The 14,608-nt window shown below is 37.3% G+C and overlaps 1 protein-coding gene across 2 annotated transcripts in view; it reads left to right on the top strand.

Annotated features, from left to right (window-relative positions):
- The window catches only part of VPS50 (VPS50 subunit of EARP/GARPII complex), a gene marked incomplete at both ends in the record, with an annotated part of 129,250 nt that overhangs the window by 93,058 nt on the left and 21,584 nt on the right, over positions 1–14,608 (top strand). For both annotated transcript variants that reach the window (XM_079711612.1, XM_079711611.1), the window contains 2 exons: positions 702–808; positions 10,926–11,047. In XM_079711612.1, coding sequence (XP_079567738.1) covers positions 702–808; positions 10,926–11,047 — 229 coding nt within the window. The remainder of the gene's footprint in view (positions 1–701; positions 809–10,925; positions 11,048–14,608) is intronic.

Below are 14,608 nucleotides of genomic sequence, written 5' to 3'. Positions count from 1 at the left end.
TTATTTATAGACTTTTGATGATGGCCATTCTGACTGGTGTGAGCTGATACCTCATTGTAGTTTTGATTTGCATTTCTCTAATAATTAGCGATGCTGAGCATCTTTTCATGTGCCTGTTGGCCATCTGTATGTCTTCTTTGGAGAAGTATCTATTTAGGTCTTCTGCCCATTTTTTGATTGGGTTGTTGTCTTTTTGTTATTGAGTTGTATGAGCTGTTTGTATATTTTGGAAATTAAGCCCTTGTCAGTTGCATCATTTGCAAATATTTTCTCCCATTCTATAGGTTGTCTTTTCATTTTGTTTACAGTTTCCTTTACTGTGCAAAAGCTTATAAGTTTGATTAGGTACCATCTGTTTATTTTCGCTTTTATTTCTATTGCCTTGGGAGACCTAAGAAAACATTGCTACAATTTAGTGACATAGCTTCTTTAAATGGTTGTTAATTAATGTCTGAGAACCAAAGAAATACATTATAGTACTTTATTTCTTTGTTTACTGATTTCTCTTCCCCTCTGTACTGTAAGCTCTGTAAGGACAGGAGGATAATCTCTATATCCCCAGCTGATACGTGGTAAGATTTTCAGTAACTAATTGGTGATTTTCAGTAACTAATTAGCAAATTAGATCCTAAGCTGAATTACTTATTGATTTACTACTTGACAACCCTAATTGCAAATCTGTTTTGTTTTCTCTTATTAAGCGTTTCTCGAGAGACTCTAAAAAGCAGGAAGAAATCAGATTACAGTCTAAATAAAGTGAATGCACCCATCTTAACAAATACAACACTGAATGTAATAAGACTTGTTGGTAAGTAGCTACACCTTTAAAAAAAAAACATTATTATAGCAGTTAAATTAGTCTACATTTGTTACCAAATGGGTTTTCATTGTATACTCCAGTGCCCACCACAGTGAATGATTTAAGATGGTCATATGTCAGTGCCTTCTCATCTTAATTGCTCCAAATAGTATAATACTAATATTAATGTCAGTTTTTCTTTTTTAGTTAACTACTTAAAATTTGTGTCTTCCACTTTTTCTAAAATATTCCAATTAATAGAAATGTAGTGGAAAAATTCTCTGTGAGTTAGAGGTACATGTAGGATGATGATAATACCAGTTTTATATTTGCACAATATTTTGTACTTAATTATTTCATTGATCTTTGCAATCTTCTTGTCAGATAGGCAGAGTGGATAGTGATTTTCTGGCATTTTCAGACACAAGAGTTCTATAAGCTAAATGTTCACACCATAGGGAATGTTATTCTTATTACAGATAAGACCTTTATTGATGATTTTGTAGAAGGCAAATAGCATGAAGAAATGCTGTATGAAATACTTAGGTTTGAAGATGTTATGGATTTTTTAATATCAGTATTTCAAAATTTTATATGCTATCTCAACCTTTGTATTTCACAAATAGGTCTGTACACTTGACAAATAAGTTTTAGAGATGTTTTCTCATGTTAATTAAGTCATTTATACCAGTCAAGAATCTTAGTGATTTTCTATAAAGATCTCTGTCTTCTGTTTATGGAGATGATAATTTCCTGTTTCCTGGTTTAATTACTCTTAGCTCTGATAAAATAGTCCGTGTTCCTGAAGATAATTTCTAAATTTCATTAATGAATAGGATAAAGAAGACTTTTTTAAGAAGTCCCACTTTCTTTTAGGGAAAATAGTGTGGAAAATTATAATAACTGAGCAGAAAAGAAAAATTATGTATTTTTATGACACAGAAAAATGACAGATTCTAAAAAGCTATTGTATGACTGATTATTGCTGGGGAATTAGCTTTTCTTCTTTATCCAAGAATGCTAACTGAACCTAGCATCATGAATTAGTCTCTAGAATTTACAGAATCAGAATTAGAAGAATTCTGAAGAGGTCATCTGGTATAATTTACCATAGAATGAGCATTTCTTTCTTTACTGCATCTGATATGTGGTGGCCATCTAGCCTCTGTTTTATGTCTTACAATTGCTGGAAGCATATTACTTTGCAAGACTACTCATTCTGCTATTAGACTGATTTAATTGGTAGAAATCTCATCCTCATGGTAAACCAAAATCTCTATCTCTGTCTCTGTCTCTTAATTCTACCCTCTGGTCTTAGTTATGCCCTTAAAAGCAAAAAGAGTAAGTCTGTACTTTTTTCTCCTACTTTTCCATGTGGTCACTTTTCAGATATGTGGTGGTAGGTATACTGTCCTTCCTTTCCTTGTACTTCCCCTTCCCCAGTCCATTCTTCAGGGTCAGTGTGATCAGTTGCCTTATATGGTCCTCACTGAGGGGTATTCCAAAGTCCTTGTCATCCTCCTCAGTCTTCGGTACTCACTGTAGTTTTCGATGTCTGGATACACTCTTGAGATGTAGTTGAATGAAGTCAGCTTTTGCTCGGTTATGTTGAAGTAACAAAACACCCTAACATATCAGTGGCTTTCAGCCCAGAGGTTTATCATGATGCATCTTGGCTCCTGATCATTTTAGTTCTGCCCCATGTATGTCTTCATTCTGAGATGCAGGCTGAAAAATAGAACCAATCTAGGATTTGGGGAGAAGAGTAGAGCTGAACCATGTTATGACTCTTAAAGCTGCCACTCTGATGTGCCACCCTGACATGTCACTGGTCGTAGCAAGTCAGGCTTGACTGGAAGAGAGAAGTGTACTTCTGTCTCAGGAAGGCACAACCAGTCCAGGGCAGTGGACAAGGATGCATAATCCTCTTACAAGGAGTGGAGGTGGGGAGGAGCAGATAACTGGGGAAAATAATACAATCAACCACATTTAAGTGGTTGTATATTTCTTTTTCCTTACCTAGTTCAAAAAAGACTAGAGGTCATCATATTGCTTTTTACTCTAAAAGACATACATTTACTCAAATCAAATCAGATATAAAGCCACAACAAAATTAAGGAGGGGTAGGTCATGTTTTATTCAGTTCAATGCAGACAAATCCAAATCTTCACTTCTTGATAGGCATAAGGAAATGAAGAAACAATGCATCGTGCTATTCTCATTATCTAAGAAGGGATATTATAACGATAGAAGTGTGCTGCTGGTGCTAAGTTCAGAAGACAGTAACAACAAATTCTTATATAAGGATTACTGACCAACACATTGGACACTGTTTTCTAACAGTGGACTTACAGAAACAGAAAAGCTGCATTCTTATGGGCCTTTGGTAATCAGCCATATAAAGCCAGAGCAGTCCTGAATAAAACCTTACTCAGGGAAGAAAATCTGACCGTTGTCATTTCAGTCTTCTTCCCACTAGATCTTTTACTAGAGTTGCAATTAGGAAACAAGGCCTAGTATGAAAATTTAACTTTCATGTCTTTCCATTTAGGGCTGGGATTAGGTGCTGCCATTATTCCCCAGTAGACTTGCATGCCTACCACTTTCTCTCTCCCTGGGATGTCTTTATCTTCATATTGTACATATTCATAAAATAGAACTTTAAGGGGACCACTCACTAAGGGGTCTCCAACTAGTAAATGCACTATTCCAACCACGGTTTTTATTGCATAGAGGTGCTTGAAGACTATAAACTGGCAAAGGTAATGTCTCTTCTTACAAAGCCAGAAGTACAGTTGTGTAAATAAGAAAGATTAATTTTTGGTGCCTGGGAAGACGAAGGAACTAATTACTCAGTGGCTGGGAGACACGTTTTAGAACATTAAAGGCCTATTCAAAATGTTGTTTTTAAGTGGTATTTATTTGACATAATTAGGAGAGATTAAACAAAAGAGTGTTAATGGGGCTTCCCAGCCCCAGGTGGTACCTAAATCTGTTAGAAAGGCTTGGCGTTTTTCGCAAGCGCAGAGGACCAATCAGAATGCTTGCTTGTCAAAAAAGAAAATCCTGTTAGCCTGACGATTTCTTGCAGACAGAGGCAGAGAAATTTTAGGGAATGTGTCTCATCACTGAAGTAGCCTTGGTATCTAAGGAGGCAGCTCTCACTTGAGCGGGTGTGATAGGTCTGAGGGTCAGAAGATAGGTTGCCGAAACCCATGTTTGTAAAACCTACAGACCTTACAACAAAATTATTACTTTAGCAGCTGGAAAAAATACCAGCACGTGCACAGGACTTAACATTAAACCAGAATATGTACATAAGGGATATTTAGTCATACTGTGGCTGAGTTGCAGTGTATATGATGAACACAGAAATAGGAGGGAAGAAATCTCCTTCATTGGTACATTCCTTTTAGGTGAGGCATTGATATTTTTGTTTTATCATGGAGTGTTTTAAATTGAAAAAGTAATGCATGAAAATGGTTAAAAATTAAAATACCCTGAGGTATAAACAAAACTCCTGACCTCCAAGTCTCCTTCCTCATTTATAGCATTTCCAGTTTGCCTTTATGTGCTCTTTATACCCATTGATGATCTCTCAACTTAGTGCACTGTAGTAAGGGTAATGAACATCCTTCCAGCTCAGATTCTGTTCTTGCTTTTGCCCCATCAGATCGTCAGCTCCTACATGAGGAGAGAGTTTGTCATCTTTGCAGCATATAGAGCACCCAGCCACGTGCTTTTCGCTTTTGTAGGTGCTCAATATACATTGGACTGACAAAACTTAATTTGTAAAATCTGAGTGTTAGAGAAACACTTTTTGCTCCTCTCTTGTAATAATCCACAACGGAAGGAGCCCCTCACCCCCACCCCCGACCCATGCACATGTGTGTACACACACACACACTTCCAGCACTTCTTTTTACCCTGTGTTCCCTCCTCTGCATAGGGGTTGTGGTTCACTGATTGAATTCCCCTGGGCCACCTTTCCTGTGGTAATCACACTCCTCTCTCTGCATTTCCTACGATGAGCTAGTAAGGCAGGCCCCGTCTTGTTCCTCTTGGTTGTAGTCCTTGTCCATCCATGCTGCTACTTGGTTGGTTTCTTTGCCAGTCCCTCTGTGTCTCTTTCCCTTGAGTATAAGGACTCATGGTCTAGATTTAGGGTGAGAGAGGGTTTTTTTTTAATTAAAGTACAGTTGATTTACAATGTTTCATGTGTAAAGCAAAGTGATTCAGTTATATATAGATATATACACACACACACACACATACATACATATATATGTATATATTTCTTTGTCAAATTCTTTTCCATTATAGGTTATTACAAGATATTGAATATAGTTCCCTGTGCTATACAGTAGGTCCTTGTTATTTATTTTTTATATAGTAGTTTGTAACCCCAAATTCCTAATTATCCCTCCCTCACTCTTGGTAACCATAAGTTTGTTTTCTATGTCTGTGAGTCTATTTCTGTTTTGTAAATAAGTTCGTTTGTATCATTTTTTGGATTCCACATATAAGTGATATCGTGTGATATTTGTCTTTCTCTGACTTTGCTTAGTATGATAATCTCTAGGTCCATCCATGTTGCTGCAAAGGATGAGAGTTTAAACAGTGCTTCCCCTGTGAAGCTTTTCCTAATCTCTAGATTAGGCTAGATTCCCTTCACGTAACATCCTATATATACTTATCCCTTTTTGCATTCATCATAAGTATATTTATTTTAAAATAATAGCAGAGGTAGCTAAGACTTCTTGCTCTTTTATTATATGCTATGTAAACACTTCACATGAATTTTCTCATGAATTCTTCATAGTACCCTTTTTACAAACTAAATTGAAGCCCAGAGATAAATAACTTGCCTTATGTCTGTCACACAACTGGTAAGTGGCAGAACCAGGTTGTCTGATCTTAGAGCCAGTAAGTTCTTAACTTTCATGCTTCACAGTCAGTGGAGGACATCTGGAGCATTAATTCCTGGACAGAGTTCAGCAAGGTTATAATATAGGTTGGAGGCAGGAGTAGGAACTTCTCGCAGTTTGTAATTTGGGAAGAGACATCTTTTCTGGTTATCTGGGCTATGTATTAGGTAACCTTCCTCTGTGTTCCCAAAGCATGCTGTGTCCACCGCTCTCTCTGTGCCCTCTATTGGGAACTCTGGAGAGGAAGAGAGAGGGTTGTATGCATCTGAACCATATCTTGAACCACTGACCACATTTTTCCAACTAGGCTGGCTAACTTTAGAACCATGCTTCTATTTTTTATCAAGGTAGCACCTCTCACAGCAACACATTAAATAGTAAAGAAGAGCTTGCGGTGAAAAGCAGGTGTCTCCCACCCACCCACTGCTCCCTACCAGGAGTGTGAAGGCAATCTCTTGGTTTGTTTCTGTTTGTCTTTCTTCTAGTTGTAATTGCCCAGAAAAGGGTGATAAGAAGTAAATGTTTTAAATCCTTGTCAGTCTAAATATGTCTTTATTCTGCTCTTTCACGGAGTGACAATTTAGTTGGGTATAGAATTGCCGTTAAAAATTACTTTTCCTCAGAAAGTTAAAACCTCTAATGTTCTATTCATTTTATTGTAGGTGAATTTCTTCTCTCTCTCTCTCTCTCTGAAACCTTTTAGTGTTTTTTCCCTTGATGTTTCAAAATTCTCTATTGAGGTATCTATGTGTGAGTTCTTTTTCATTAAGTGTGTTGGGTAGTTTGTGACCCTTTCAATATGAAGGTTCATGTGTTCCTCAGCTGTGACTGATACTACTGTTTCTTTGAGGATTTCCACCTCCCCGTTTTCTTTAATCTCTTTCTTTGATTTCCCCTTACTCAAATGTTTAGTCTCTTAGGTTGGCCCTTTATGTCTGTCATATTTTTCTAATATTTTTCTATATTCTTTTTGCTGTACCTTCTGAGAGACTTCCTTTTTCCCATTTCTTTAATTTTTTATTTAAAAAATCACATTTTTAATGACTTTAAATCTTTAAGAACCCTTCTATAATCTGCGTTTTTTCCTGCCATATTCACCTTTTATAGGGTTTTATATAATTACTGTATTTCTCTTCCTTAGCTTCAATTATTTTATTTTCTCTGGGACCAGCTTTTCTTTTTATTTTCAGTCTCTGAATTTTCCTCATGGGCCTGGTGATGTTTGATTATTCTTCCCTAAAATAGAAGGCCTGTATGGCCATTGTGGGTGTCCTCTGCTGAGTAACGAGAACTGTGTTGGAGCTGGCTCTTTCTCCTTAGAATGAATCCTGACTAGGAACTTTATGTATAGAGTAGGGCAGGTCTGGGTGGATTTACTGGTAGCCTTTACATTATGGGGACAGATCCCCAAATTCCCAGAATGAGATAGATTTCTTTTTTTTTTTTTTTGCGGTACGTGGGCCTCTCACTGTTGTGGCCTCTCCCATTGTGGAGCACAGGCTCCGGACGCGCAGTCTCAGCGGCCATGGCTCACGGGCCTAGCCGCTTTGCGGCATGTGGGATCTTCCCGGACCAGGGCACGAACCTGTGTCCCCTGCATTGGCAGGCGGACTCTCAACCACTGGGCCACCAGGGAAGCCCCAGAATGAGATAGATTTTTATCTGTGGTGCCAATATCCACACTAAAAACCTTCTAATTTATTTTCTTAAGTTTGCTCATTTTGGGGGGTGGGGGGGCTTGTTTACTTCTTTTGAAGAGGAATCCTAGGGGGTTTTATTGTTTTTGTCTGTGGGAAAATTCTGGCAGCTTCTACAGTAGTCCCCCCTTATTTGTGGGGGATATGTTCCAAGATATATCCCCTGTGGATTCCTGAAACCACAGATAGTAGCAAACCCTATATATACTATGTCTTTTCTTATACATACATACCTATAATAAAGTCTAACTTATAAATTAGGCACAGGAAGAAATTAACAACAAAAACTAATAATAAAAATAGAATAATTATAACAATATGCTATAATAAAAGTTACATAAGTGTAGTCTCTCTCTCTCTCTCTCTCTCTCTCTCTCTCTCTCTCTCTCAATATCTTATTGTACAGATTTAATGCCTTTGCCATTTTAGCTAAGCACTTATCGCTGTGACTGTATCTTTTTCAGTCTGAGGTGTGACAACAGAACTAGCATCAATTTCTTTTTCCTTCTTCCAAGTTTCACAGATAGAAGATTCATTCTTACCACAGCTCTTAGCAACCTCACCATACGACTTATTTTCTTTCGTTATTAAGTCATGAACTTTCACCTTTTCACTTGAAAGAAGCACTTTACAACTTCTCTTTGGCATACCCGAATTGCCAGCATCACTACTCTTGTGTTTTGGGGCCATAATTAAATAAAATAAGAATTACCTGAACACAAGCAGTGAGACACCACAACAGTTGATCTGATAACTGAGATGGCTACTGAGTGACTAATGGGCAGAATGTGCGGGACAAAGGGATGGCGCCAGATGGCACAAGATTTCATCATGCTACTCAGAACAACACTTGATTGAAAACTTATGAATTGTTTATTTCTGGAATTTTCTATTTAATATTCTTGGACTGAGGTTGACCGTGGGTAACTGAAACTGCTGATAAGGGGTGGGGGGGCTACAGTAATAACTGCTGGGTAGGAACAGTAACTGGGGGCATGTGGACAGGTAGTTTGTCCCATATGTAGACCTTCAATTAATCCGTCCTTTCTCAGCCCTATTTCTTGCTCCTGTTCTCTTGCTGTGCCTGCTGCTTCTAAGCAGTCACATCCTATCGGACAGCTTCCATCTTCTTTGTGGTTCTCTTTGCATTTTTCCATCAACCTGTTTCCATCTACTGTCTGTCATCTAGTACAGGGGTTGGGAAACTATAGCCTGCAGGCCAAATCAATCTGCCTGTTTTTGTAAATAACGTTTTATTGGAATACAACCATGCTCATTTGTTCACATATTGTCTATGGCTGCTTTTGTGCTATGACAGCAGAATTGAATAGTTGAAACAGAGACCAGCAGAGCTGAGTATCTGCCACAGAGACTGAATGACATACGGAGACTAAACTATCTAGTCTTTGGTCCTTTACAGGAAAGGTTTGCCAACCCCTGGTCTAGAAATGTTTTGAGATTTCTTATTTTCTGGTGATCATACCTACCTGCTGTTACCTTCTCACCCACTTCTCTTCATAGATGTTTTAATTCATTGTAAAATTCTCTTTTAGTTCAGTAAGTCTGAGGGGGTGCATAAGTTCCCTCAGGCCTCCAAAGGCCTACTCTGCCCTCTTGAACTGGAAAGACAGAGTTCTCACTCTTCTACATTTGAATATACTGGCAGCCTGCTTATCAATGGCTGCCTTCCATGTATGACCATTTAAGGTCATGGAAGGAGCTCTGTGAGAGAGCAGAGACTCTGTGTAGTTCCTTGTGTATTAACACAATGCCAAGAACATAGTAAGCTTTCAAAAAGTGTTTGTTGAATGTATTGAATGAGTGAATGAATATAATTATGGGGTTTTTTTTTCAGAGCATTTGGGACCATCTAGTTTTTTTTTCCTTCTGAATGCACATTTAAAATAGCTTTTACCTATTAAGAATTCATTTTTATATCCTTTCTTAAGATGAATTATATGAACAATGGTTAATCTTATTAGGAATGGAGAGGAGCTTTGTATTCTGGATATGTGTCAACCCTGATGTTTGCATCCTTCCTCATTCTACTATTCACCTGTTTAAAATTTTCTTTTATGGATTAAAGTAATATAACATTTTTTTCATTTTTTTCCTTTACAGTATCACATTATTTAATGTGTAAATAGTTACAGTTTAAATAGCTATATGTTTGCAGTCAATGAAATATCTGCACAGTGATCCAGAATGTTCTAGGAGCATATTTTCAAATATTTTTCAATTGAGATTTATTTTAAATGTCTGATTATGTGAAATAATTACAAAGAATGATTCTGAAACAAAAGACTTGTAAATAGGAATAAGAACAGAATCTAAATTGAATAGTTTTTACTTTACGATGTGTATGTCTTCCTGACCATCTATTATTTAGAATCATTTCTCATGTAAATTAAGATGGATGGACTGAGTTCTTAGATAATAAAGAAATGGTTTTGATAGTAGACATTTCCATTAGAGTAAATTTGTCATTTTTTTCTACTGCAGTTAATGTGTTTTCTCTTGAATCCTGGTGTCCTCAGTAGTACCAATTTAAAATTTATAGCAGTTATATAAAGTAGAGCCAGCACCTGAATTATTTGCTCATTTGGAAATAAAGCAAATGGCCTGTTTTAACATCTTCTGCAGAAGAGCATTTTTTTATAGATATGCTTCTTTCCCTATTATTTCCTATAAAAAATAAACGCAATTAAGGACTCATTATTGTTTGTTATTTGATTCAGCCCATCTCCCATGCACCCTTCAAACACATTAACAAGTTAATGAATGTAGACATTTTGGTTTTTAAATTTTTTTCTGTAACTGTGTCATATGTTTAGAGGAAAAAGAGTGGAATATTGGCATCTTCCAAAGGAAGGAGTGAGGAGGATATGTTCTTGGCACTTTGCGAGTGTTGAGCTCTTGAGTGATGTAGTGATAAAGAAATGTTCTTAGCCTCTGACGCTAGATTTCACAGGGCTAGGATTCAGAGGAATGGGAAGTGTCTTCCACGTGTCCTTTTTTTCTTGTTTTTTTACTTTTGCTATGTGTGTATAAGCTTATGAAAAGAACCCCACTCTTCCTCAAGTACATTGTCTTTTGTTTTATTACACCTAAACATTTTTGAAGACATTGTTTGAAATGGAATCTCCAAGAAATGAGGAACTGTGTTGTTTGTACAGTGTCGTTGTAGAAGAGTTAGTTTAAGAGTTCCATAAGTATAAGACAAACAGTAAAATATAATGATATGAAAAATCTTTGTAGGTATTTTTTGATATCAGTGCCATCCAGTAGTACTTTCCAAGATGGTGTAACTGTTCTGTATCAGTGCTGTTCAGTACAGTAGCCACTAGCTACAAGTGACTGTTGAGTACTTGAGGCATGGCTGGAGTGACTGAGGAATGTAATATTTCATTAAAAAAATATTTTGGTAAAGTAATTTTATGGTTTCCTAATAATTATAGACTAACAGATTTTAATTCTCTATTTCATTTCTTTTCTTTTCAGGTAAATATATGCAGATGATGAACATTCTTAAGCCAATTGCTTTTGATGTTATCCATTTCATGTCTCAGCTATTTGATTATTACTTGTATGCAATATATACCTTTTTTGGTCGGAATGATTCAGTAAGTCAACCTTTTAGGGGAGGAGTCTGTTTCTTTTAAAATTTGTTTTTGTAAATGTAAAATTCTCTCTGTATAAAATACATAAATAACATTAATTTGAAAATTATCCATCAAAAATCCAACATATTATTGATATTAGCTTTTTGTGTGCCCCATCACCTTATTTAAAATACATTAATTTTAAGCTTTGATATGATAAACATATTGTATGTTCAAATTTTTGGCAGAAAAAATGCAGCATCAATTTCTAACCTTGACATATTTTGGTGATGAAAAATGTGCAGGTTGCCTTGTTTAAATCTGACCCAGTGTGTAATTATTACACAGTAAATGAGACATTTTAAATATTGGCTAACAACCTTAGCAGGCACTACTACATTCAGAAGATAATGACAAATATTTATTTAAAATAATTGAAAATCTTTGAACTGAACCTGCCACAGAATTAATTTTCCTGCACCTCCTTTTTGTGTTTCCAAAGCTCTTGTTGAGTTTATCTTTTTCTACTCCTAAGGAGAACAGCACAGTATTAAGCAGGTAACTGATCTGATACTTGGGAATTATTTGTAGTTCACCTACATGTTTGACAGTTTTTCGTATAAAAGCATACTCATAATACTAACTTTTCGCATACTATATTTTGTACCTTTTCACAAACTTGTGAATTTTAATGGATAACTACATTCATCATATAAATGTTCATAGTCTTGCTGTGATTACAAGTATATCAAAGACATGATCTTTTAATATGGGATCTGAATTTCCTATGTTCTTAACTCTGCAAAATTAGAAAGAATACTAATATAATCAGAAACTAAGTTGCTGCAGAATTTATGTTACTATAAAATAGGTACTAATTCATCACTCTCAATAAATAAATATTAAAGAAGAAAGACATTCTGGAGTTTTAGCCAATTGTCAGAATCGTTTAGTCTTCTATATGAGCTTTACTCTGTCTTCTTGGACTATGCCTCTAGACCAGTGCGGTCTAAGAGAAGTTTTGCAGTAATGGAAATGTTCTATATTTGTACTGTCCAATATGGTAGCCATAAGCCATAAGTGGCTTTTGAGCACTTGAAAAGTGACTGGTATGATTGGGGACTGAATTTTTAATTGTACTTGATTTTAGTTAGTTTATCTTGAAATATAAATAGCCACACATGACTTGTGACTATCATATTAGTTAAAACAGTTCTGAACCACAGTTTTGATAAGATGTGTTCAAGTAGAGTCCTTCAGAAACTTTGGGAACTGAGTGCTTTTGGATGTGACTTTCTAGCTGATTAGATACTGGCACAGATTTGTTTACAGTGGGGTTCACTAGAAGCTGATGAAAGTTAGCAAAGTGCAGGTAGGTGCTCACTGTAAAATATGCTGCATATTTTATTTAAAATCTGTTATGTTTTAAAGAAAACATTAGTCTGATATTTCATATTAAAAGCATTTTTAATCCTGTAAGACTCAGTAAAAGCCATTTCACTGTATTCAAACAGTATTGTTAATTATAAGGGTTTCTTTCTATCTGGATGTTCACCCATATGCTGTATTAGAAACTGTGTATTCTATGAACCAGAACAAAACATGCATATGAGCAAGTTTGTATGAGTGCATACTGCATTTACTCTACCTCTTACTTGAACTTTTTAACATGGCTACTGCTGCTTCCTTCCCAGAAGAGAGAGAATTGTATGAGTGAATTTAAATGGTTGCTGCTCATGGAAGAATAAGCATCTCATTGTGTCCTGGGGTTTCTAGAAAGTCATTGTCTGGGAGGGAGGACACAGTGTATGCATTAGGTTAAGGGATTTTTTTCCTGTTCATACTAATTACTCCTGAAGCTCCTACTCTTCACTGAACTGGTTATAGCCTACTACATCATGTTATAGTATATATCTAATCCATTTGATTCTATTATAATGGTACTCATAGTATTGCTTTGTCTTGCCTTGCCTCAAGGCTTCTGTTGTTCCACTCTTGAGTTATGTTTTCCTTGGTCCTTCCTGTTCACATTCTTTTGTGAAGACCATTCTGTAGCTTACCTTAATGTAGTAGTAAGCACATAGTAGATTCTTACGAGATATGGATTGATATCCTAAATATTTCTTTTTTAATAATCTTATTTATTTATTCATTTGGCTGCATTGGGTCTTTGTTGCTGCACATGGGCTTTCTCTAGTTGTGGCAAGCAGGGGCTAGTCTTCATTGCAGTGCATGGGTTTCTTATTGCGGTGGCTTCTCTTGTTGCGGAGCATGGGCTCTAGGCGCGCGGGCTTCCGTAGTTGCAGCACGTGGGCTCAGTAGTTTTGGCACTCGGGCCCTAGAGTTTGTGGTCTTCCGTAGTTGCAGTGCATGGGCTCAGTAGTTGCAGCATGTGGACTTCCACTGCAGTGACTTCTCTTATTGTAGAGTACAGGCTCTAGGTGTGCAGGCTTCAGTAGTTGTGGCATGCTGGCTCAGTAGTTGTGGCTCACAGGCTCTAGAGCACAGGCTCAGTAGTTGTGGCGCACTGGCTTAGTTGCTCTGTGGCATGTGGGATCTTTCCAGACCAGGGCTTGAACCCATGTCCCCTGCTTTGGCAGGCAGATTCTTAACCACTGCACCACCAGGGAAGTCCGATATCCTAATTATTTCTTATCCAAGTAAATCTTATGAGGGTTATTACTTGACAACGGTTTGTGAGCCTCATTTAAAGTTAACTTTCATTAATGGAACTGGTTTTTTGTAGAGAGTCTGATTCAAAATCTAAACTTTTAAGAATGAATTAACTTCCATTTCTGGGTATGAGGGACTGAGACCTTATTAGATGATATTTCCTGCAGAAAACAGTTATAAAACCTGGGTGCTTTATAAAACAAAAGGGAACTTCTTGAAGATGCTGGAGAGTGAACAGAAGCATATAGACTCTGGTGGGAGTTCACACCAGCGGTTAAGGAAAGGGAAGCTATAAAAAGAAATTCTGGGCTTCCCTGGTGGCGCAGTGGTTGAGAGTCTACCTGCCAATGCAGGGGCCACAGGTTTGAGCCCTGGTCTGGGAAGATCCCACATGCCGCTGAGCAACTAAGCCCATGCACCACAACTACTGAGCCCTCGTGCCACAACTACTGAAGCCCATGCTCCGAGAGCCTGTGCTCTGCAACAAGGGAAGCCACCACAATGAGAAGCCCACGCACCGCAATGAATAGCCCCCGCTCGCCTCAACTAGAGAAAGCCTGGGCAGAGCAATAAAGACCCAATGCAGCCAAAAATAAATAAATTAATTAATTAAAAAAAAATTTCCATCTCCGTGGCCTTTAGCCCAGGACTAAGTGCAGTCCCTGAGGCACATAACTGGAGACACACATAAGGAAACCTATAGTCTTTATGGATTGGGGGATCAGAAAAGTGAAGCCAGGAAACTGGGAACACTGAAAAGAGTAGGGAGAAGTTCAGATGGGGAAGAGTCAGAGGAGGGATCCCCAATTTCTGTCTACCCACATCTCTGGCTAACTCATGAACCATGTTTGTGTGGAACAGACTGACTGCAGCCAGTCTAAGAAAAAAGATCTGAATAGAGACTGAAGC

The sequence above is a fragment of the Hyperoodon ampullatus genome (assembly GCF_949752795.1).
Source record: "Hyperoodon ampullatus genome assembly, chromosome: 9".
NCBI lineage: Eukaryota > Metazoa > Chordata > Mammalia > Artiodactyla > Ziphiidae > Hyperoodon > Hyperoodon ampullatus.
The sequence above is the reverse complement of the archived record's forward strand: the minus strand, read 5'-3'. Positions and strand labels throughout refer to the sequence as shown.